Below are 24,710 nucleotides of genomic sequence, written 5' to 3'. Positions count from 1 at the left end.
AAAGCCCTTGTTTTTCTCTTTCACTGAACTTTAGACAGAGTTATAATCATAAATAATAATAATATCTTGAATTTATATAGTGCCTTTCAAGAAACCCAAGGACGCTTTACAGGAACACATAGACATGGACAAACACAGATTTTTTTTCTTTAGTAGTGTTTCTCTCAGAAGTCGAGGGCAGACAGGCTCAGACTGATGCTGTCCCGTAAATAGAATACTTTAATAACCCCTTAATATGTCTCCTTTGGTAAATCTGGGTGGAAACATTAGAGGTCTAATCTGTTTTATTTATAATGCAATAAGAGCAAGAAAAACAGGGGAAAAAATCCTCATTAGGTTTTCATGATTCATGTGTGAAAGGGTTAACACATTTGAGCCAGTGGACACATACTTTGTGTCTACCTTTCTAATGGTAAATAGTGAGTAAGACACAAAAATAACTTGAAACTGAGAATTTTGTATTTCAAAAGAGTTTCCCTCATTAGGAAACAATTTTATTATACAGCAAACTGTTAGATCACTCACCTTAAATTAATTTAAAAATTAAAAAAACATTTCAGTGCATTAAATCAATTCTGGTCTCAGGCTGCTCTTGTTTAAAAAGGTATTTTTATGTGTATTTTCTCAGATTGCGTCACAACTGTAATGGTTAAGATTGTCACAGAGAGATCATATGTTAGCATGATGTCCAAATTATCTGCTGAGATTCACCAATGTAACCAATTATGATCTCTCTCTTTCGCCCCTCTCTCTCACTTGTCTCTCTGGACTCTGTGCTCTGATTTCAGGCCAAGTGAAACAAGGGTCAAATCAGGTTTGTGAACAGGATGTAGTTCTATAGCCATGAACAGTCACGTTGTATGAATATTTATAATAAATATTCCAGTCTTGTAGATTCAGCATCAGTGGATTCTAAAATAGTTAAAATCTGTAAAAATTGTCATATGTAACAAAAACATCATATTTTTGCCTGACCTGTTTAAATTACCTGCTGGTAAATTCTGTTTATAAAGTAGCTACTTCACCCTTTAGTGTGCAAACATGCAGCACTCATTAAATACTAGCTGCATCTAATATTGGATAATAACATTTATCAACATTACAGCAGCCCGTATATCAGTCTTTGTTTGTTTTGATGTTGCTTCAATATTATCTGGCCTGCAGGACGTTTCACTGGAGTAAATCTGGTCCCTGACCCAGAATGAGCTTGAGACCCCTGCTTTTCTACAGTACAGTACGATTCAGAAGAATTAAATACTGGAAATAGAGCCTTTTTTATTTTTCTCTGAAGACCATAATAAAAGTCCATGTACTTGATTTGATGCAGAAATACAAATTAGCTGCATTATGTTCTCAATGGGACCTTGGGCCAAATGCAGTTACTGAGATATGGTACCTGAAAACATGAAACCCTAAGAACAGGAGAGAACATTGACTTTAGAAAATGATGAATAAATGCCATTAGTTTGCACAGACAAATCATTTAAGTAGAGAGAGTCTTTAATTCTCAAAACTCTTCGGAGGAGACGTTAGATTTGCGTTTGTTTTATTATTCCCTGTCTAAGGTGGATGCAGTTTGGTTACTTGATGCAACCAAGTATTCACTAATACTTAACATAACAGATGCTGGTTATAATGTAGATTAACTTACACTGAATGGATTTAAAATGTGTTATTAGTGGTACGCTGTGCTGCCTCTGTTAAATCACATTCATATGGTGGTCATTAAAGATGTTGAGATGAGTGGCATGGGGAGGGGGGCTCATATTGATCTTTGCCTGGGGCCTCCAAGCCACTAAAACCGCCCCTGTCCACTGAGCACCACTGGGGTCAAACTGGCCTTCTTGTCCAACACCAGTGCCTGACCTTGTAGATGCCCTACAGCGGGGGTCATCAACTTTATTTGTGCAAGGGCCAGCTTTTTATCTAAGCAGATGCTTTGGGGGCTGCACTTTCTAATTAAAGTAAAATAAAAAGGAATTTTTAGGCATTAGCAATGACATCAGTCCTTATTGCCTATACTGCAGCCAGCTTCAGGGGGACGTTTGAAATAACTTAGCTGCATATTTCTGAGGCTGCCACGTTGTCCGCCTACAGGTTTGATGCCAATATGCTGCTTCCTCATTCCTGATAAGTGAGAATCCTGTGCAGGAAATGGCAGCCACTTTTGAGCTACACCACCGTATTCAGGTAAAATGGACCAAGAGGGATTTCTATGAAATCTTGTCATTTCACAGGAAATTGAAACCAGATTTTGTTTTCATGTGTAACAGAAACAACACTGTGAAAACCCTTCCTGCACAAATAAATATTTCATAGAAAAACAGATGTATAATTGATCTGATCCTGTTGAACACATTTCTATACGCTGTTTTTGTTTCTGTTTTATGTGCTGATTGTGCGTGTGAGAATCATGTCAAAGATTTCCTTCAAATGTGAACATTAGACAACATGAAGAATAACAAAAACAGCTACAGACAACATCTTTGCAGCTATTGCACCTTTGCTGGGTGATTTTTGAAATGCTCCAAGTCTTTGATAAAATCCAAACATTTAGTGTCTGCCCTGTCTTTATTCCTCACCCTCATGATCCTCATTAATGTCATCCCTCATTCTGCTATTTCTAGCCTAGTTCTACTTTCATCTTCCTTCCTTTTCCTGTCTTTGTGTTGTCTCTTATCTCTCTTACCGTTACTATGTCCTCCTGCTATGTCATGTATTACTGTACTGTACTGTCTTTAACCCCATCAAGAAGTAATAAATGGATTATTACCATTCTGCAATTCCACATATTTAGTTTCTCCCTAAGTTTCTGTTTAAATCCCATGAAGAGTGTACATTTATGTGGCCTATTTTACCTGACTGGATCAGCTAAAATGACTCATGTTGACATTTCAGAGCAAAGATTCTACATTTTGTATTTTTAAAGTGTGGCAGGATGAGATCTCTGTCACTCTGGTCCGCTCTAAATGTCTGGAGTGTGTGGTAACCAATCACCACCTGGGGCACCCTTTCTGATCGCCCTCTTGCTCTGTGGTTCTTGGCTCCGCCCACTTCCGGATCATCCGTGTTCTGTCTGCTGCTCTCACCGGTATAGGTAGGCTAGCAGTTAGCTGCCTCCGTTCTGTCCGTTTACTTTGCTTTAGTGGCATTGTGGCTGCAGATGTTTTCTTGATTCTTTTAGATGCTCCTGTGTGGATTTCCCTGTGGGGATGCCTCCTGCAGCAACAGTTACTGGGTGTCGGCGCGTATCGTCCTCTCCTCTCTTGGTGTGCAAACCTGCAGTCTGATCGGTAGGTAACCCTCTTGGCCAGCTTTCTCGTCTCAGCCTTTAACTTTCATAATTTATTCGTAATTGGGCTCATTTCTTTTATTTGTGAGAGCCCGTGCCCTGCTACGGAGGTGACTTGGGACACTGTTGCTTAGCTGTGCCTTTGTTTTTCTCCCCCTGTGCTCTTTCTTTCTCTGAAGCTGTCGCTTTGTTTGGCCATGCTTGCACTTCACCAAACGCTACAAACACATGCTTATTGACTCCGTCTGCATGCTAACTGGCATTAATAGAGTGGAGCACGAATGAGTCCTAATACGATGAAGTGAGTTAGCATTTTACCTTCAAGAATATAAGGAGTAGGAAATCCGGAAGATGAGGAGGAGATATATTTCATATCTAGTAAGCCTCCAAAAGTTAGGGAACTAAATCTTAAAATCTTAAATGAAATTTATCCCACAAACCAGTTCTTGAGGGTGACATTTAATATTGAGGTGAATAACTGCGCTTTTTGTGAAAAAGATATTGAGAATTTGGATCATTATTTTTTGATTGTGCTGTAACACTAATATGTGGAGCTGGCTGCAGTCTAAGGAGATTTAAATTTTGCCAACGTCAGAGAAAGATGTTAAGTTTGGTATCTTTGTTCCAGATGGAAACTTGGAGCCTTAATACTTGGATTTTACTTGGAGAATTCTTTGTTTTTTCACAAGAGCAGGTACTTTAAAACTAAGCCCACTCTGAATTATTGGAAGAATGAGTTAAAATTTTTAAGCAAGTCTTTCAAACTTGTTGAAGACAAAAAAAGCCATGAAGTTACACTCACTGCTGAATAACTTTGATTTGCTATGAGATAGCCCCAGGTTGTTGTTTTGTTTATGTTTATTTATTTACATCTTAACTCTTATTGCCAATGTCTGTTTTACTTTAATTAAATGTGATTTTCTACTTACATTTATGGTTGAAATTTTCCTTTATTCATGTTTTTTTCTGCTCAACCTGGGATTTGTATTTGTGTAATTTGAAGTTGGAGTATGCCTGTTTTGTTCAAGAGTACCTTGATGCAGACAAGATGGCCGACATACATCCAATCCATACTGGAAATTTCAACCAGAAGTCCGTACGTCTAAGGTTAGGCTTAGGCATTAAAACCCGAGTGGTTAGGTTCAGGGTAATGCAGTGGGGGAGGTGATATATTTGAGATCCAGCACCAAGGGTTAGGCTTAGGTGCAGAAAAGACTGACAAACACTGGCAGCTGAGTCCAACACGAAGAAGAAACTTCCGCTTGGGACTTCCGGCATGGATTGGATGTATAGCAACGCCCATGTCAGCCATCTTGACTGCAGTTGGGTCCCTCTCGTTTTGTTTGTATTTTTATAAAGTTTAAAAAAAAAAAAGTTAGCACTTTAGCACTACCGGTTCCCTCGTCTGAAAGTCTGCAGGATTTTTGAATGAGATGTCAGTTAAATGCTTGAAATGAGGTCTGTGGTGAACATAAGCTCAAGAGAGTTTAACTTTTTATCTTACGACATAAAATACATCTGAAACATGCCCCACCTTTAAATTGTGTATCTTTTCATGTCTTAATAAAGGCTGTTGCTAGAAGACAGCTAAGGACTACAGTGTTTCTCGGGGAGACTATACGTCATCATCCGAAGCACGGCATACTAGGTTGCGTGTATGGCTGCAGCCTGGAGACCTCTTGGATTTCGACCTCCAGGAGGAGACAGCGATGTCCTGCGCCCGTGCTCTTGTTTTCAAAATAAAAGATCACATCTGGTCGCACTGTATGTTTATTTTTGTTTTTGTTCATATATAGTTCTTAATATTAAATAAAGAGGACAGACTTTCTATTTTTAAAATGAATGATAACATCTGGTTAGGTCTATTTTGTTTCTATTTCATATTAAATGAAGAGGAAATACTTCTAACTTTCAAAGTAAAATGCCATGCCAGGTCGTATTGTATGAATAGTATTATCATGTATTTTAATTTTTTTATTTTTTAACTGAAGAGGACATACTTATAATTTTCAAAGAAAAAGATAGCATTGGAGGCGTTCTTGAACTTCTTGTCTTTTATGTTATTTTTATGTAGATTTTTTAAAATATTAAATTAAGAAGATTATGGGATAATATTCTTCGTTCTATATTCATTTGTGAATATTGTTTTTATATATGTCATAGTAAATTCAGATAAATTATGTGAACTATTATTAACATGCTGCTGATTTTTTTATTTATCTATATAATATATGAGAATATTATAGGTTATTGAAGACAACTCCCACCCTTTCTAAGCCTCTCTCTTCTGGTCATAGACATAATGTATTAGCCTGATAAGAACAGCAAATTTCCATCTTGATTAATCTCCTATGTTGTAGCTATTGGTGGTATTGTTACTTTATTTTGCTTTTAGTCATGAGTTTATTCTTTTATTTATGACACGGAGAGGAAGACAAGAGCTGGTTTGTCTCTCCTGTTAATGTATGAGTATTTAAGACAGCAGAGAATCCTGACTGTCTCTACAAAATGCCTTGTGCCTCATATCAATGAATATGTGAAATTAGGCTATACCTCATTATTGGATTTAACAACAAAGCGATTCTCTCTGTTTGCCACATAAACCCACAGCGTCTATGATCCGCTGTTAGTAAAAACAAGCTTCAACTTTTTTCTCGTCATTCGACTTTAATCTTGAAATTGTGATTCAACTTTATTCTCAAAATTTCAACTTTTTTCCCACCATTTCGACTTTAATCTCAAATTGCCCCAAATTATTTTGTCCATCCAAAATGGCCCTTATCCGCTTCCGTACCTCTTCATGGAATGAAGCAGAGCTTGATCATCCCTCCCTCTTCTTTCTGAGAAGCAGAAAGCTCCTCTCTGACTCAACTTTTCTTTGTTCTCTCCCCATCAGATCTGCAGTTTGAAGATGGGTGTGACCAACAGGAGCTGATGCTGACAGTACAAAAACAAGTTTAATTTCTCAGACGGTCGTTGTCTCTGAGAGCTGAAATGGCACAGAAAGGAGTTCAGCTGGATCAGGAAACCTTCTCTTGTTCCATCTGTCTGGATCTACTGAAGGATCCGGTGACTGTTTCCTGTGGACACAGCTACTGCATGAAGTGTCTTCAAAGCCACTGGGATACAGAGGATGAGAAGAAACTCTACAGCTGCCCTCAGTGCAGGCAGATCTTTACACCGAGGCCTGTGCTGCTGAAAAACACCATGTTAGCAGTTTTAGTGGAGGAGCTGAAGACGAGCGAAGTCCAAGCTGCTCCTGCTGATCACTGCTATGCTGGAGCTGAAGATGTGGCCTGTGATTTCTGCAGTGGGAGGAAACTGAAAGCCCAGAAGTCCTGTCTGCAATGTCTGGCCTCTTACTGTCAGAATCACCTTCAGCCTCATTTTGAAGTAGCTCCTTTAAAGAAACACAAGCTAATGGAGCCATCCAAGAAGCTCCAGGAGAACGTCTGCTCTCGTCATGATGAGGTGATGAAGATATTCTGTCGCACTGATCAGCAGTCTATCTGTACTTTCTGTTTATTGAACGAGCATAAAGGCCACGACACGGTCTCAGCTGCAGCAGAGAGGGCCGAGAGGCAGAGAGAGCTGGAGGTGAGTCGACAAAACATCCAGCAGAGAATCCAGGACAGAAAGAAAGATGTGAAGCTGCTTCAACAGGAAGCAGAGGTCATCAATCGCTCCGCTGATAAAGCAGTGGAGGACAGCCAGGAGATCTTCACCCAGCTGATCCGTCTCATGGAGGAACGACGCTCGGATGTGACCCAGCAGGTCCGATCCCAGCAGGAAAGCCAAGTGAGGCGAGTCAAAGAGCTGGAGGAGAAGCTGAGGCAGGAGATCGCTGAGCTGAAGAGGAGAGACGGCGAACTGCAGACGCTGTCACAAACAGAGGATCACAACCAGTTTCTACACGACTACCCCTCACTGTCAGCACTCAGCCAACCTACACACTCATCCAGCATCCATATCCGTCCTCTGAGGTACTTTGAAGACGTGACAGCGGCTGTGTCAGCCGTCAGAGATAAACTACAGGACGCCCTGACAGAGACATGGACAAACATCTCACTCACAGTGACTGAAGTGGATGTTTTACAGCCACAACCAGAGCCCAAGACCAGAGAGGAGTTCATCAGATATTCATGTGACATCACACTGGATCCAAACACAATAAACAGAAATTTGTTATTATCAGATGAGAACACAAAAGTTTCATGGACAAGTCAACAACAGTCTTATCCCTTTCACCTAGACAGATTCACTGAAGAATATCAGGTCCTGAGTCGAGAGAGTCTGACTGGACGTTGTTACTGGGAGGTGGAATGGAGAGGATTTGTTTCTGTAGCAGTCGCATACAAGAATATCAGCAGAAATGGGGACGGGAAGCAATGTAGATTTGGATACAATAACAAATCTTGGATGTTATTTTGTTCTAACAGTGGTTATAACTTTTTGTGCAACAATGTCAAGACTCCTGTCTCTGGTCCTGAGTCCTCCAGAGTTGGAGTGTACCTGGATCACAGTGCAGGTATTCTGTCCTTCTATAGCATCTCTGAAACCATGACTCTCCTCCACAGAGTCCACACCACATTCACTCAGCCTCTACATGCTGGACTTTGGGCTGGTCGTTGGATGGTTTGTTCCACTGCTGAGCTGTGTAAGCTGACGTAGACAGAAGTCATTTAAAGGAAAAGTGGGTTAACTTCTGTGTTTGAATCCTTCAGCTTGACTTTTCTTCATGTTTGTTGCTTAGAGCTGATTGGACCTCATTCACCAAGCGTTCTTACTCATAAACTTGTTCTTACACTGTTTTGAAGAAGCTTCTGACATTCACCAAAGTTTTCTTCTCTGTGATTTGTTCTTAGCTAAGAACCAAATCTAAGAAGACTAGAGAACACTCTGACACTCATTTGAGTGCTGATATGACAGGATCAAATCACAGGATTGGATTTTCATTCATTTAGCACATTTATATTATTCAACAACTTCAATGAACACCATTTAAAGGAGTTTGATTTTGCTCATGCAATGACTGATGTGAACTCCAACATGTTCAATTGTGAATGTAAACTAAGCACTAAGGTAAGAATGTTTGAATGAAAAATCAAAGACTTTTTGACAGGAAAAAAGAGCCACCTTAACACATGGCTATTTAATGACTAATCTGTCCCATGGTCCATGCTTTTTCATTTTATTGTTTGTCTTTTGAAGCATTTAATCCTTTTCATGTCAACATTTCACATTTTAGTCACTTATCTTGTAATCATTGTTCCCCGTTTTTCAGACCTTAAATAAAACTTACATTTTTTAAAGCCTTTGTTTTTTCTCTATCACTGAACTTTAGACAGAGTTCATAAAAACACAGTTGATGAATCAACAAATGTGATGATCTTCTGATCATCGATATTAACTTTAATAATATACAATAGTGATCATCAATATCATCTTTAGTAATATACTATAGTCGTCAATATTATTTTTAATAATATACTTTATTTATTATCAGTGTTATCTTTAAGGATATACTATAAATATCAATGTTATATTTCATAATATACTAAAGTGATGATCAACATTATCTTTAATAATATACTATATTTATCAATATAATCTTTTATAATATCCTAGATTTATCATCAATATTATCTTATTAATATACTATAGTGGTCATCAATATTATCTTTAATGATATCTTTGTATAAAGTTTAAAAAAAAAAAAAGAATTTAAAAAAATCATGCTGGTCTTTTCTCCCTGATGTAAAAAATGCTACAGAGTTTCCTCTGTTACAGATGTTACGTAGTTACAACAAGTTGAAAACCCGAGTGGCTTGTGAATTCCGCTCACTAGTCCCACCTCTTGATCCCAGTCCGGCTATTTAATTGGCTTTTACCGCTCCTAGCTAACGTCTGAGAGGATGTAGTTCTGAGTGCTTTCTGTCAGTCTCAAAAGTTCTGTAAACCTATATGAGTGAGTTTCATTTTGACATCAGACTGTCACTTTATCCCAGGGGTGTCCAAACTACGGCCTGGGGCGCCAAATGTGGCCTGCAGTCCATTTTGATTGGTCAGTAGCACGTTTTAAGAATCAAATGAAATCTGTCCCTTACTGGAACATAAAGCTTGAGTCTGACTGTATTGTAGTCCTTACTCTCAGCACAGGGGGGTGCTACCATGCTAATAATATAAACAACATTTGAAAGAATTTGTTGATGTGTTTTTGTGACTAAATTGATACAACACTAAATGGTATACATACTGGCAACCAAAATAATGCCAATATTCTGATTTATAATGCCCTTATTGATTACAGCAGCCAGAGGCAGAGCCAGTGGTAGCCAGGACCGACCAGGGTCTCCTCAAACCCTTAAAATTATTGGCCATTTTCCAGTCAGCCATTAACAAGACATTTTAACATACTCAATCACTAGGCATGTCTTAACCTGCATTAGATTAGTTTTACAAACTTAAATATCCTCAAGTTGAGGTGTATGAAAATGGCCCCGTCATCCTTATTCATTTTTGTATGTGGCCCTCAATGAAAAAAGTTTGGACCCCCTGCTTTATCCTAACGTGTTGCAGAAATGCCAGCATGAGCACCATCTTCAACGATAAACTGACTCAACCATGCCTTTCTCTCTCCCTCTCTCTCTGTCGCACGCGCTCATTGTGCTCTTTGTGACAGCGTGGAGACAAGAGAGATTCCAGAGTAATCAGCTCCTCAGTCCCAGACTGATCAGAAACGAAGGGCTTACCCTCTGTTTTTAGAGCCTGCAGATCAGAAAGTTGATCAATGACATTAGGTGTATTTCTTCATTATGATTGTAGGCGCTTATATTAAATAAAATCAAAAAGATTTATTCTAGTTTAGAGTGAAAATAAATCAGATGTAATCCTTTGTTTAAGGAGGAAGAATGAGACTTACTGACTTACTCAACCTGTTTTAAACAGCATCTGTATGAGTAAAGGCTAAGATTTGTAGTTATGCCTCAGCAGAGGCCAAAAAGGAGCTCTGCTTAAAAGTCACCTTTAAAACATTTTTAAACATAACTAGGCATCCAATAGAATAATATCCTAAAGCAATTTGTTTCAAAGCTGTTGTACCAACCATTATTATGTGTGCCCATGGCTGAGCGGTCTGCTCATATTTCTTTTTGGTGAAATTACATTACATTTGAGTCCAACTTGACTAAAAAAAGCGATGCATCCTCAGTACAAAATAAAGAGCTGTTTGGGAGCTGAAAGATCCGGCTCTTATACCAAGATGAGCCAAAAGAACCGGATCACTAAAACGATCCGAACTTCCCATCATCACCACACAGCGGTGACTCATTTTTAAACGGTGGGTATCACAGCAGCACCTGAAGGCAGCGCAGCGTGATGACGTCGCAGCTGTACGTGCCTCTGCTCCAGCTCAGCAGAAGAAACCCACAGACGGAGAAGCAGCCAGTGACCGGAGAGCATCCATGTTGAGAGCAGACAGCCTGCGGCAGAAAGACGGCAAAGATCCGCTGCTGGAATAACCCGGGTTAATTATCCTGCCTCACCCGGGTTAGTTATCCTGCTTTTGGGCCTGGTTTATTCTGTCTCCTCTCCTCCTCCTCCTCGGACTCCAGGGGATGGAGGAATGATCATCACAGACCCCCCTTCGCCTCCTCCTCCTCCTCCTCGTCCTGCTGCTCTCCTCGGCCAGTGTCCGTGTCTCTGCCCGGGATGAGAGCCTCTCTGCTCGGACAGGCTGCGCTGTTTGCGGCGCTGTGGACCGTCGGCACCTGCCTGACAGGTGAGACAGACACCATACAAACACAAAGAGGTGTAAACACGGTGTACCGAAGAGGAATATGACGTCTGCATGTTTGTTAGTGGGGATGTAGGTCCTCTCTGTGACCTCCGGATGTCATTATCTACTGTTTCTGCTGGTTTCTGTTTCCCTTATTGAGTCTGACACTAGAATAACCTCCACGTAGGCTACTCAGTGAAGGGATGGGCGATAAATTCTGCTGTTACTGTGAGACAGTATTTTGTATGGCCTCCTTTGGCCTTGATAACAGCTTGCATTCTTGCTGGCATTATTTTTTTTTAACTTTCCCACAGACTCTTTTGTTGCTGAGTTGTTTCTAGCTGCTCCCACAGACTTGCTTTAGAATCTACTGAATCCCAAATTTGATCAATAGGATTCAAATCCGGACTGTGACTTAGTCCAATAGTCTCTGCTGTCACAGCTTTCAAGTATGCTTGGAGTCATCGTCTTGTTGGTATATGAACCCACGACCAATCAGATTCAGTCCAGATGGGGTTGCATGATGCACTAAGATGTGGTAGATGTTGCTGTTCAGGATACCATAGATTTTCACTAATTTTTCCAAAGCTATTTCCACAAATGGAACCCCATCCCATAATGGAATCTCCACAGTGTTTCACTGTGGGTCATCTGGCATCAAAACAGCTCTTCTGCAGACATAAACATGACGATGCCGACCAAAGACTTCAAACTTCGCCTGTCCATCCGGGGTACCTTCTTCCGATCATGAACAGTGCAGTGTTTGTACTCCCTGGTAAATCTGTGGTGTTTCTGGATGTTTTATACCTCAATAATTGCTTCCTAACAGCTAATTTTCCCTTTAAAGCAGGGGTGTCCAACTTTTATTGAGTCCAGGGCCAGGTCTATTTAGGCTAGGAGTGTGAAAATCAATCACATAGGCCCAACCTAAGAGTCTAACAAGGCCAACATTTAAACATAAACTGTCAACCTCATTTTCACCATTTGTAAAATATGTAAAAATATGAATAAAACTGAGAATAAGATCAAAAAAGATGACAAAAAGTAAAAATGGTAAGTTTAAAGGCTCAAATTCTGAGATAAAAAGTCAAACTTGTTAGTTGAAAAGGTCAAAACATGAAATTTAAAGGCAAAATCATGATTTTAAAAGGCAAATAAATGAGATAGAGTCAAAATCACAAGGTTTAAAGGTAAAAATATGACTTAGAATTTTGAATTGTGAATCTTAAAGGTCACAACATGAAAAAAAGTCAAAATCACAAGTTTAAGTCAGAATTGTGAGATGCAAAATTGAAAATATGAAATGACAACATTAGTTTGTTTTCCCACCTTTCTGACTTTTAATTTAACTTCTTTTACTCTTTACTTTATCAGGTTGTTATCATCTAACAACAGTATTTTTTAAATTAAGGTTAAAGATTACACATTTATACTGGAGGAAATGTGCAGGCCTCATACTGGTGGGCCAGTTATAACAGAAAGATCGTATGAACTTGGGGGCTGGATACAACTGTACCATGGGCCAAATTTTGCCCCCGGGCCTTGAGTTTGACACCTGTGCTTTAAAGGGATATTTCAGGATTTTTGATGTTGGGTGGTATGAGGTACTTGGCTGTAGTAGTGGCATTAGCCTCCAGTGATTTCTGTGAAAGTTGATCCTGTGGTTTTTATGAGCGCAGAGAGATCCGGAGCATAATGACTGTAGATGGGAACCTTTTATCTGCGTGGTTTAATGAGTTTTACATAAAAATGGGCCAAAAACATATGTTGGCTTGCCTGTACGCTGTGTTGAAAACATACAAAGCACTTGATTTTTTCCCAAAAAACCTGTCTGTGTCAGGTACTAGTTTATGATGCAGCGTTTGGCATTTTGTCTCCTTTCGCCACACACTGATCCTCTGATCAGCTGTGTGGGTCTGCGGGTTATACAGAGATAATAACACCACAAGATAATACGAGCGATTTCATCTTGAGTGATGATGATGTGCCGTTTACTGTGGATACCAAAGGATATTTGTATGAATCGGAGTACACCGAAGAACAGTCAGCGGGCTGAAAGAGAGAGCAGAGACACTTATTTGAAAGTTTCGAGCAGGAGAGATCCCAAGCATGGGTTTTCATTTTCCACACCTACATCACCAGGTAACTCGAGATAGGATAGCTTTTTCCCTTAAAGTGTAAGTGCTAACTCCTTCCACTTCAGACTTTTGAAAAATGCACAAAAAATGTGCAGTTTGGTACTGAGAGGAGGGAGGGGAAAAGAACGGGATGAGGCAGGAGTGACAGTAGCTGGGTTTCCATAATATTTTTTCGGAAAATAAAAGCAATATTTCCTAAATTTCAACTAAGTACAATTGCGCTTTGAATGCGTTTCCATTAAAGGGAGTTTTGGGCATCGTCCTTCCAATTCTTGTAAAATCTCATCCCGCGTGAATACGCTGCAGGGAAGCTTGACGCTCAAAACCTGTTGTGTGTTGGTACGTTTTGGTTACATGTACGGTGGTTGCCTTGATAATTTTGAACAAAAGATGAAGGCAACGGATGATAGTTCAGGGGCGAAGTACGTATGTATGGCAAAAGCCACGTATAAAGGTGTAAGTATGACGATAAGAACAGTCTCGTCTCCTCTTCTGTCCACACGTTCTGCGCCATGTTGTCTCGGAGTGACAGGTCATGTCCTGTGACTTGAAAATGCAGAAAAGTGTCTCCATTACACTTTTGCAATATATTTCTTTATCGAAACTTCTAAAAAAACCTCCTCATGAGTGCATAAAAACTTTTCTGCGATATTTGAGGGTTTTTTTGAAATCCAGGTGTTTCCATAACCAGTTTTTTTTTTGGCGGTGTATAGATTTAGATTTTGCACATTTCTAAGGGTAATGGAAACACAGCTAGAGACGTCCCCCTTGCCAGAAAGTGACATACAGTCCCGCAGCTCTGCTGCCTCAGAGCTATCTTTTGAGGCGGAGGATTTTTCCTCTCCAGAGTCCCCTGAAGCAGGCCGTGGAGTGGTGGCGGACCGTGGTGGTCCTGAGCACTACCTGTTTGAGCCGTCGGCTCCAGCACCAGCGTTACTAAAGCCAGAGCTCTTGGAGCCAAAGCGGTGCAGGAGAGGTTGGGAGTGGTCTCTGAATGGTAAAGTCCAGTAGAGGTGGTAACATTCAACCTTGTATGTTACCTAAAAAGCTGCTCCTTTTCAGAAAAGATTTTTCAAAGCAGATGTCTGTTTAAGCTTATTAAAAGACATAAAATGCAGATTTTTATCGGTTTGTTAAAACAGAAATAACACCAGCTATGATGTGTTTTCATCATAGTTTAGTCAGATACTTCAGCGTACAACTGGAAAATGTTAAGGTTTTCACTGCCTCTTTAATAAATAAAATCATCATTTAAAACTGCATTTTGTATTTACTCAGGTTATCTTTGTCTAATATTAAAATTTGTTTGATGATCTGAGAGATTTAAGTGTGGCAAATAAGCCAAAAAATAAGAAAAAGGAAGAGACAGATACTTTTGATTGTCCTGTGTTTGACGTGTTTTATTTGTAGCGTCTGAGAGCAGAAATAACATGAGACAGTGGAGTGAAAAAAGTCTGATTCATACTCAGAGGAATGAATGGAGAGATGGATGTAAGAGGACGTGTGACAGAGCCTTGTCCTCAGTTATCTCTGCAGAGGTGTCAGCTGGGCTCTGTTTGTCCTCACAGACACATTCCTGCCGTCACAACTGAAGAGTCCCCCAACGTCAAGGCTTATTCTGAGAAACATGAATCTTTTCAGCATGGAAACAGCAGAACTGGAGTGTCACACCAACCTGCAGACACACAATCATGTCTGCAACAAGGTGAAGGGGATGTACTATTTTTACAGCCATCCCCCGAACATTCAGATGTAAACAATGCTGTTTCATTTATGTCAGTTTTGTGGTTTGTGGCCCTGACTCTCCCTACTCTAAGTCTGGCCTCCTGCTTTTTTCTAATTGAGAATTTCTTGACTCATTTTGATTGCTGTGGGACTATTTTCTGCGATGGATGAATCTCTGCTGAGTATGGAGGGCTGCTGAATATTGCTGTGTGGTGTTGAATAAAAATAATCTGTGAGATATGTTCATAAAAAGGAAAATGAAAGTGCAACAGCATAGCTCAATCATGTTTTTAATATTTTGGTACAACAATAGCAGGCGCATCTAAAGGGAAAAGAAACGTGTCATAAAAATCATGAATGTGTACACAGGATATTGGTAAAAATAACCTGGTATTGAGGCTTTTGTTAGGGATTTGGTGCCTGTGAGTCTCCCCAGTATGACCAGTAGGACAGTTTCCAGAGAGAAATCTTTGTCAGTCTTTGTGAAACTTCAGCTCTTTCAGCTAAGCTGAGGGATTGTGAGGTGAGGCCTGAGCCTCAGGCTTGGCTGCAGTCCGTGATGAGCTGAAACCAGGCCTACACTCGGGCTATTAGACCACACATAAAGTGATTACGGCCTGTGTTTGTGTAAAGGGGGCCAGTGCTGCTGCAGGCTTGGGTAGTTAAGATGCTCTTTGCTGTTGCTCTGCATTAGTATAATAAGATAAGGATGCTCTGCTAAAAACAGTTCCTTTCCACAGGAAGAAATGCCATTTTTTTAGTGAATATTTAGTCTTTATGTATTTATGTCTCTTAGAAGTGAAGGTAAAACGATACAGCAAAGGCAGAGTAAAATTAAAGAGATTCAGTTTTCTGTATTTGTGTATTTGAGTGTCTTGTTGGATGTTAAGGGTCTAAAGCAGTGAAGGAGATGGTTTCTGCATTTGTCAGTATTTTTCTGCTGTTGTTGCATTCATTGTGTTGGCCAAGCTGAAGACCTTTAAGGATTTAATACAGCTAATTCACTTAAGGAACCCATACCTGAGGATTTGCTGACCTGACCTCCTTATTAGCAGCCTCCTATACAGCTAATATATCACTTTAGAATATATATTGAATTTCTTCCAATACCAAAACTAACTTTGAAGTATTTTCTGCCAATATTAGGCCTGTGCTCAAAAAAGGTGATTCGGCAATACATCGTCTTGTGCACTTTGCTAATACTTGTATTGATATTGATGTTACAGAATCAATATGGCGACCCGATTTGATACATTCGTACTGTTACCTGATATGAATTCTCATATTTTTCATTCCTGTCTGCCATTACTTCACATACATGTATAACACATACACTCAGTCCACCACAGTACCGAAGAGGAGACAGCCTACACTCTCAGACTCACGCTAAAAGACGAAAGCTTCACCTGGCTCATGAGGTCCTGGTTGGTCCTTTAACTTAAAGAGCAGGTGTTGTATGTGGAAATTGGAGGTAAGAGCTGATGGGAGTACCCCACAGTTTTTTATGACACAGACTTTCCAGAGATCAGGAAACAAATCCACCTCTGTATGACTTTAAAATAAATGACATGTTAATTAGGTTGGTAAATATTACTTTGACATTGAGATTACTAAGCCAAAGCTAAATCAGTCTGACACTCCCAGCTGCTTTACGTATCCATGTGTGGCCTTGTTACTAATGAGGAGGATGTGAGTGTTTTCTTAGACTTTTCCTTCATTCAGGGAGGAAACTGTCAAGTTGGTGCTTCAGTGAACACATTAATATTAGCATTCCTTAAATTAAACCCACTGTCTGTTATTCTGAACTGTTGCGGGTGCAGGGGGGAGTGGATGGCACGCCCTGCGGGAGTGGTTGGAAGTCCAGCAACAACAGCTAGGCTCTCCAGGATAGTTTGTCATCCCAAACAGCATGGAATGACACTGCACGTCACATGCAAGTGTGTTTGAATGGCACAAAAGATTTTGTGAAGGCAGAGAGGACGTCTAAGAGGACGAACCTTTGGGCACCCATGCACATCAAAGACTTCTGAAAACAAAATTCATAAATTGTTCAAAATGATCGACAACTCAGTATTAGAATGATAGCATATGGTTTTCATTGATAAAAAGACAGTTCCACAAATTTTGTATCAAAATTTGAATGTGACAAAAGTGTGTGCCAAAGTTGTCCCAAAACCTCTGACTCCTGATCCAAAGGAAAAACACAAGAAAATTTGTGAAGACATTCTTGAGCAAATTTTACGTTTTTCAGGAGTGATTACATGCAATGAAACTTCTGAGACAAAACAGCAGTCACTACATTGGAAAAAACCATCGTCACCAAGGATGAAGAAACCATGACAAAGAAAGACGAAATTCAAGTAAATTCAAATAATAACACTTGAATTTGGATTGAAAAGCATTATCTCTTTTTAATTTCGTAATACCGCGATGTAATACCGTTACTGTCCGTAATATGATTTTAGGCCATATCGCCCAGGCCTAACTATTACAAACATGTTCTTGAAAAACTGCTGAAAAAGTCTGAAGAAAGAGATAACAGGTGTGGAGAAATGGAATTAATCTTCATCAACACAACGATCCATCTCACTCTGCTCTCTCAGTAAAGCAGTTTCTAACCCATAGACAAATCACAGTGCTTGATCACCTTCCCTATTCACCTGATCTAGCACCGTGTGACTTTTCCTTTTCCTAGGATCAATTGTGTGCTCAGAGGAACACATTTAGACTCTGTGTCAGAAGCTAAAACAACAACAGAGGTTCTGAGACAACTGTCGGAAGAAGACCTACTGTAGGGCCCTATGATTTCCGGGTTAACGGAATTGCGGACGGAATTGTGCAATAAAAGCGGAATTTACAATTTAATGTGGAACATCGTGGAAATTGAATGAATTTGACTGAAATGCTCTGTGTTTTTAAAAAGAGGAACATATATTCGGGAATATGTTGGGGGGTCACTAAAGCGGGGCACAACTTGTGCGTTTACATAAACGGGACACTCTTTTTTATGGTAAAATAAGTGGAAAGGCTAAAAATGGAATTCCAAAAAACTTAGACGGAAATAATCAGAATTTGCAAAAAAATAAATAAATAAATAAACAGATTTCATAGGGCCCTACTACTGCACTGCTCTGACCAGAAAGACACTGAAAAATGTTTATGTTCAATAGAACTGTATTACAGCATTAGTCTCATTTTTACAAGCTCTACCTCGTAAACTCATCATAGTAATCAGACCATCTGTTCATTATTCTTTGAAATTAAAATATGAAAAATATGATCCAAGAACAAAGTTTCCAAGCTGATGCTTACTTTGGTCTGTCTGTGTGGAGCGATGCATGAAGGCGTGTTTGAAATGAGCCGAGGTGATGCTTAACTTTGTAATAGTTTTTAGCAGTGTACAGTAGCAATGATGATTCATTATAATACACATCATCATCCTCATCATCATCATCATTATCTCCTTCCTCCGACACTCTCTGAGCTGTCATGAAGATAAAGGGTGACTCAGATTCAGTCTGCTGATCATCATTTATCAAAGAGCTGCCACGTGCTTTAATAAGGTTTCTATTTCTTCCCTTGAACCACGTCGTAGCTTCTATTTCAGTAGCTCTTTATGTCAACCTGGACTTGAAGCCACAGATGAAGGAGCTCCTTTTTCCACTGGAGTGAGCCAGGAATAGAATGAAGTACAATTAGAATTTCTTTTGTTATAAGTATGTCAATCCTGGTGAGTCTATCAGACTAAGTACAGCGGTAACATCTTCAGGTGAGCCGATCCTTCAAATATAATCAGCTTCTGATGGTCAGACAGAAGTGGTGCATCAGTGATGCAGCAATCCAGCTTTTTAAGCTCCAATATCGATCCAATACCTGGGCTTTGACTGTGTGCCAGTCCTGATCACAGGTCAGATTTTTGAGAGTGCCAAGTCAGAAGCAACATTTCAATTCTGTATGCACCTCATACAGCTCATGGCACTGTCCTTAAACGCTCTACCATCTCGCTCTACCACTCTCTCTCTCTGTTATTCTCAAAAGGTTACATGTAAGCAGTCTAACTCATAAACCCTGGTGTGCCAGTGCTCCACATACTTAAAACCAATGTCAAAATATCCTGCAGTGTATCTTACTGCTTTAATATTACTCAAATACTGTAAGAAAGCTCACTGTGGTGAAAGCCTCACCTCATATGTATGTTTGACTCTTTAATCTGTTGTTAAATGCCCACCTTTTATGCCTATTTGCACTAATAAATCTACTTACCGTACTAATAACTAATGTAATCTATTCACTGTAACTCAGATATTGTGCGAAGGCTTTCTGGCTGCAAGCTGTGGCAGTCCATGTGTATTAAGTGCAGCTGTAAAAAGAGGAATATGGGAAGTATTGCGTGTGAGAGTCTGCCCTGTCTGTATCAGCAGCAGCTTTAGCACTCTCCACCAAGTCACCAGTGGTGTTCGGCTGTGTTCGCTGCACGGACGGACATATTACGTGCGGGGTAGAGACATCCAGCTCGTATTGTTAACGCGCCCAGATATCCAAAATAAAATATTTGTGCATACGATTCAAACTTCTACAGGCTCTTAGAAGAGAGTGCAGGTCAAGTTTCAAGCTACATGAGTCAGATACTGGTAGGGCAGGGAGCCGCCAGGATCGATCTCTTGATTATATGAATTGATATTGTAATTTAAAAAAAAAAAAAGAATCAGTCTGAATTACGGAAAAGATCTTTGAATCCAATCCTAGTAAGAAACATGCATTTGTAGGATGAGCAGCAGAGCTGAGTAGGTGGGTTACGCCCATGAAAAATCTGCCAAATCTTCTCTGCCAATGCCAAACAGCTTATTCTGCTTTGACTCTTGTTTGGTGGAACGGATGATTGAAGTCTGAAGAAACAAGACATATTGGCAATATATCTCTTTATTCATTAAACGAACAGGAGCCACGGTAAGGTGTGGAAGAAGCATACACAGAAACAACAGCCTGGCTCCTCCTCCTCATGCTGGTCACACACTGCTGTGGGATGGCATCCCATTCCAGCATTTGTCACAAGTCAGCCGATATGGTTGTGTTTGTCACTGGCACGAACAGCACTCCTAAGCTGATCCCACAAGTGTTCAGTGGGGTTGAGGTCAGGACTGCTGGCAGACTATTCCATCCTCTCCACTCCCAAATTCTGGAGGTTGTCTCTGATAAACCCTGCTCTGTGGGGACAGTGTTGTCATCTTGGAGGACAGTTTGGTCCCAGACTGTGGAGATATGGGATTTCCACTGGTTGCAGAATATCATCTTGGTATCTATGCCTTGAGTGCAAATCTGTAGAAGACAGCTTGCAGTTCCTAAGTGCTGACAAGGTGAGGAAACAGTCTTCTGTGGGTGTCGTCTTCTTTGGACGCCAACTTCACGACCTGTCTCTGGCATCCCCTGTTATATGGAACTTGGCCTTTAGTTTTGAGATAGTACCAAAGCTCATTTTAAATAATGCCACAACTTGGTTTTGGGGAACACCAGCTTAAGGTTTCCCCATCCAGATCAGCCAAAAGTGGCAAGCTGATTCTTGGAGGAGACACCTACTGATACAGCTCTGCTGCTCATCCCCCAAAATGCTGTAATAAAAATGAGCACAGGCCCTTATGCATTTAGCTAATTTCCAAGTATTGCTTAGTTTGGTGTAAGGATCTTGTAGATGTGATTGTGTTTTAATAATGAAGCTCTTCAGTGTTTTACTGTAACATAATACTGGACATTTCTAAACGTCTGCAGCTCTGCCTGTGTGAACCAGCAGGAGTCTGGTTTAAGAGAAGGTTTAAGGACAGAACATTCAGTCCAACTGTAAGTAAAGAGAGGACGAACGTTTCTTTGATCAAACACGGACAGGACGTTGCTAGGAAACTGTGACTTTAAGAAAAAAGACGATTTGATTGTGAGGAAATGTCACTGGTCCTCAACATGGAAAAAAAACCTGACTGAATAAATGCCCTGGTACGCTTTTCACTCAGCGTTTTATAAAGACGCTCTGCAGTCAGTCAGGCATGCCCAGAGAAATGTCTGGGCTCCTGTGAACAAGATGTGAGTTAAAAGCATCTGATCAACATGCTGGTGTTAGCCTTTTGGCTAAAAGGCTTCTTTTGGCTTGTAGCAGATAAGAGCTCATCATTAAGGGGGAATAGGGTAAAGTTTTGATGGAGGGACCCACGAAGGTTAACAAAGACATGGTCAATCCCAAATTTTAGTCTGAGCTTTTATTTTAAACCTAAATACCCAGAATCACTCATTAAAGCAACAAAAACATACAGACGTGTTAAAGTGTCTACAGTTATGCAGTGTTTTTCCATGCTCCAAAGGTGACAGGAGCCCAGGAAGTGACTCTCAACCAAGAGGCTAGTGCTTATACTAGATCTAGCGAGCATATGTTGATGTTGTTGTATGGTATCCAAGGAGGGACAATTTACTGGGTCTCTCTTTGTTGCTTTGATTGGCCCGTAAAGATGTGACAGACAGAACGTTGATCCAATCACCCTCCGAGTTTTTTTTCAAAGGCGTTGCCCTTTCCCAAATGCCGTCTATGGAAGGTTTACCAGATGGATATGTGAAACAAATCAATCTGGCGTGTCAGGTTACATCTCCTCTTCAGCATTGTGGCGGAGTGAGCGTACGTGTTATACAGGGGAAGTGATGTTGGGGGACGGGGCAAACTGAAATGAAAGACAGAAGTTTTGGATTTTATAGAAAATCTGCACATATTTATAATTTTGTTGTCACACCAGTTTCGAACCAGTACACCCAAGAAGTCTTCTGAGAGAGATCAAGGACAATTGGAGCAACAATGCGGCATGTAAATCAACACAGAAAGACACACCGCCTTAGAGAGTAGTGAGATAGGCACGTGTATTTTTATTTAGGATTGGATTTTTAATTAATTCTAACTGCAACACTTTTGTCAACTTTGATAAAAATGACCAAAATTTGTCACTGAAATTTGAATTTCTCTGTAATAGAAGGTCAGTGAAAGAGCCTGTCAGTATTATCACTTCAGTGTGTGCACCTGAAGTGCACATACACTAACATTCACACTTAGTTGGTGGTAAAACAGTATTAATACCTTTACCGGTATAACTCCTGCCACAAAATGCATGCTGGCCATCACTTGTTTAAATTCATGGCTTGTGCTTTATTGCTTACATGAGGTATTACCAATGCTTTAGTTCAAACTAGGTAGGGGAATAAAAGCAGCATAATAGTGTGATTTGTGACAGAAAACAGCTTGGTTTTAGTTCTGCCATCAAAACTGTCTTGTCAGCTCAGTAACCAGGTAAAACATGTGAGCCTCCCTCTCCAGGTTTGATGTTTGTGCTAACAGCTACATTAAGCGAGTGTTCTTGCTCTGCAGAGCCTCCCTGAAGGCCCGGCTGCAGTACATTGGGTCTGTTTGACTGAGCACTGCAGCGATTTTTATTATAATGGCTTAAACATACATTTAAAAATGTGTTTTTTAGAGATGTTCTGGTACCATTTTTACCTCCGCCAAGGAGGTTATGTTATCGGAAAGGTTTGTTAGTTAGTTAGTTAGTTAGTTTGTTTGTTAGCAACATAACTCAAAAAGTTATGGACGAATTTTGATGAAATCTTCAGGAAACGTCAGAAATGGCATAAGGAAGGACTGATTAGATTTTGGGACTGATCCGGATCACCGTCTGGATCCAGGAATTTTTTAAAGGATTCTTTACTGTTGGGAGATAGGGCTGATGGTGGAGGTTTGCGCTCTCCAAATGCTTTTCTAATTTCCTTTCTGATATGATTCTAAGACCAAGGTGTTGGGTATTGGCCAATATTGAGTACTGACTCGAGACCAGTGTGAATTTTCTGGACTGACTGTGCAGACTAGCAAATTATTTTAGCTAAATATTAAAATACCAATATTGCAGGGGGCTGCATCACAGGCTCTCTCTCCTTTACGCTCTATCCAGGCAGCATGATGTGATGATGGAACAGCCTGCCATTGGCTGACAGACCCTCACAGAAGGTAAACAATATGGTGGTTAGCATTCAAGCTAGTGGTTATAAATGATCGTAACTGGATTAAAATGGATAAGAAGATATTGAATATCGGGTTTACTAGTGTGGGTTTAATCGTTAAAGTCCAGGAAGTCACACGAGTTCCAGGCTCACTGAAAATGCTGCTGTAAGGGATTCAAAGGCATCAATGGGACGGCACAATGGCTAGTTTCAAGTGGAAAAACAAGTAAGAGGCAACGATTTATGGTTTAACTTTTGATAAAAAGTGTCACTTATTGTCGTGTACGACAGCGCCGATCTGGAGGGCATTTAAACAATCACGTTCAGAGAAAAACTGTCACACAGCACCATTCTTTGCTGCTGCTGTGGGTCCTTTGTTTCTTCTTTGCTGCTCTAGAAACAGTAGTTTGTGCATGCAGTGTTGTCTGACAGCGAAGAAAAATTGATTTCCCATTTATAGCAATATTCAGCATGGCTAAACAAAGCAAAATATCAAGCTAAACCAAACAATAATGGATCAGTGCATAAACTCGTGCACTCGCCGATACCAATACCTGCATTTAAAGCAGTATTCGACATATTTCTGATACTGGTATCGGAATCTGAACAACTCTAGTTTTTTTAACATAAGACTCACTTGTTTAAGTCTGTGGTGAATCGAAAGAAGCAGGCAGTGTCGTTAAATAAATTTAGAGAAGCAGGTGATGCTCCATACACTTGCATTAAAGCTAAGCTGATAAACACACTCACTCTGGCTCTAGACCCCATAGCTGGCTACTTTTCTCCACAGGCTGACTGCTTCATAGTTTGGCAGAACTTCCCTGATTTTGCTTGAACTGACCTCTGACCTGCTGTGCAAAGGATTAGAGTCTAAAGTATTTCTTCCTCTGCATGCTCTAATTTCTTGTGCTTTTAAATACTTTAGAGATCAATGAGTTTTTTTAATGGATTGCATGAAATATTTATGTTTTTTATGTGTTTTCAGAAAAAAACATCCACACTGTAAACCATTTTTGAGCCACTTTTATGTCTCTCTAGACCTAAAAATATCTGTAGTCTGTGTGTGCATGCAACAGGAGAGCCTTTTGTCCCACATCAGCCAGTTACAAAGCTTTGCATAGATTAGTCACAGCTGTGGTATTCTCCAAGGACAGGCTGCTGTGAGTATGAATGAGGTGTGCACTTTGGCTGCTGCTGCAGCAGTGGTAGTGAGAGCAAGGATCAAGGTATAAAAATGAGCACTGTCTCAAAGAAATACACCAGAAAGACTCATTTTGTTATGCAGAGAGTAAATGTTATGAAAGTATGGTAATTAAAAATGCCTGTGAGTCTCTTTCTGCGTGTTTTTGCTGCACAGTCGAGCTTCTTTTCTCCAGTCGTCCACTTTTTATCGACAGCCCTTTGCGTTTTGAATCTGTTGTCTCTGCATTTTTCTGCTTGGCATGGCAGCCTGAGACAAACCATCCATCCTTGACTTCTGCATCCGTGCGGTGACTCACCCCCGTGATGATGTCACACCTCCTCAGTTGCCATGGCAGTCACCCAGGCAACCAGCATCTGTATTGTCTGTAGCGGAGAGTGGAGCGACTCTGATGGTGAAGCTAGAAGGGTTAATATTAATGGCTGGGACTAATTACTTCCCCCCACGGCATCCAGAGGCTCTGCAGATTTATTTTTATCTGCTGGTTTCACTCTGAAATATCTTTCACTAAAATAAGAAAAAGGCTGCAGAGTCAAACCAAAAAACACGTGCACAGATACT

The 24,710-nt window shown here is 40.3% G+C and overlaps 2 protein-coding genes across 3 annotated transcripts in view; both read left to right on the top strand.

The window, feature by feature from the left end:
• Window positions 1-3,063: 3,063 nt before the first annotated feature.
• Window positions 3,064-8,569, top strand: LOC121509693 (tripartite motif-containing protein 16-like). 2 transcript variants are annotated; one of them, XM_041787280.1, is made up of 4 exons: window positions 3,064-3,097; window positions 3,185-3,293; window positions 4,862-5,056; window positions 6,189-8,569. In XM_041787280.1, the coding sequence occupies exon 4, from the start codon at window positions 6,287-6,289 to the stop codon at window positions 7,961-7,963; it is 1,677 nt and encodes a 558-aa protein (XP_041643214.1). In that variant the 5' UTR covers window positions 3,064-3,097; window positions 3,185-3,293; window positions 4,862-5,056; window positions 6,189-6,286; the 3' UTR covers window positions 7,964-8,569. The 2 variants fall into 2 exon arrangements, with proteins under 2 accessions (XP_041643214.1, XP_041643215.1); XM_041787281.1 differs by lacking the exons at window positions 3,064-3,097; window positions 4,862-5,056 and having other exon boundaries at window positions 3,108-3,293.
• Window positions 8,570-10,759: 2,190 nt separating this feature from the next.
• Window positions 10,760-24,710, top strand: part of npdc1b (neural proliferation, differentiation and control, 1b) — a 30,994-nt gene continuing 17,043 nt past the window's right edge. Inside the window, exon 1 of the mRNA XM_041787282.1 lies at window positions 10,760-11,072. Within this exon, the coding sequence (XP_041643216.1) occupies window positions 11,003-11,072 (70 nt within the window). The 5' untranslated portion in view covers window positions 10,760-11,002. The remainder of the gene's footprint in view (window positions 11,073-24,710) is intronic.

Source organism: Cheilinus undulatus, linkage group 5 (assembly GCF_018320785.1).
Source record: "Cheilinus undulatus linkage group 5, ASM1832078v1, whole genome shotgun sequence".
Lineage (NCBI taxonomy): Eukaryota > Metazoa > Chordata > Actinopteri > Labriformes > Labridae > Cheilinus > Cheilinus undulatus.
Note: the sequence above shows the minus strand (reverse complement) of the source record. Positions and strands in the feature narration are given on the sequence as shown.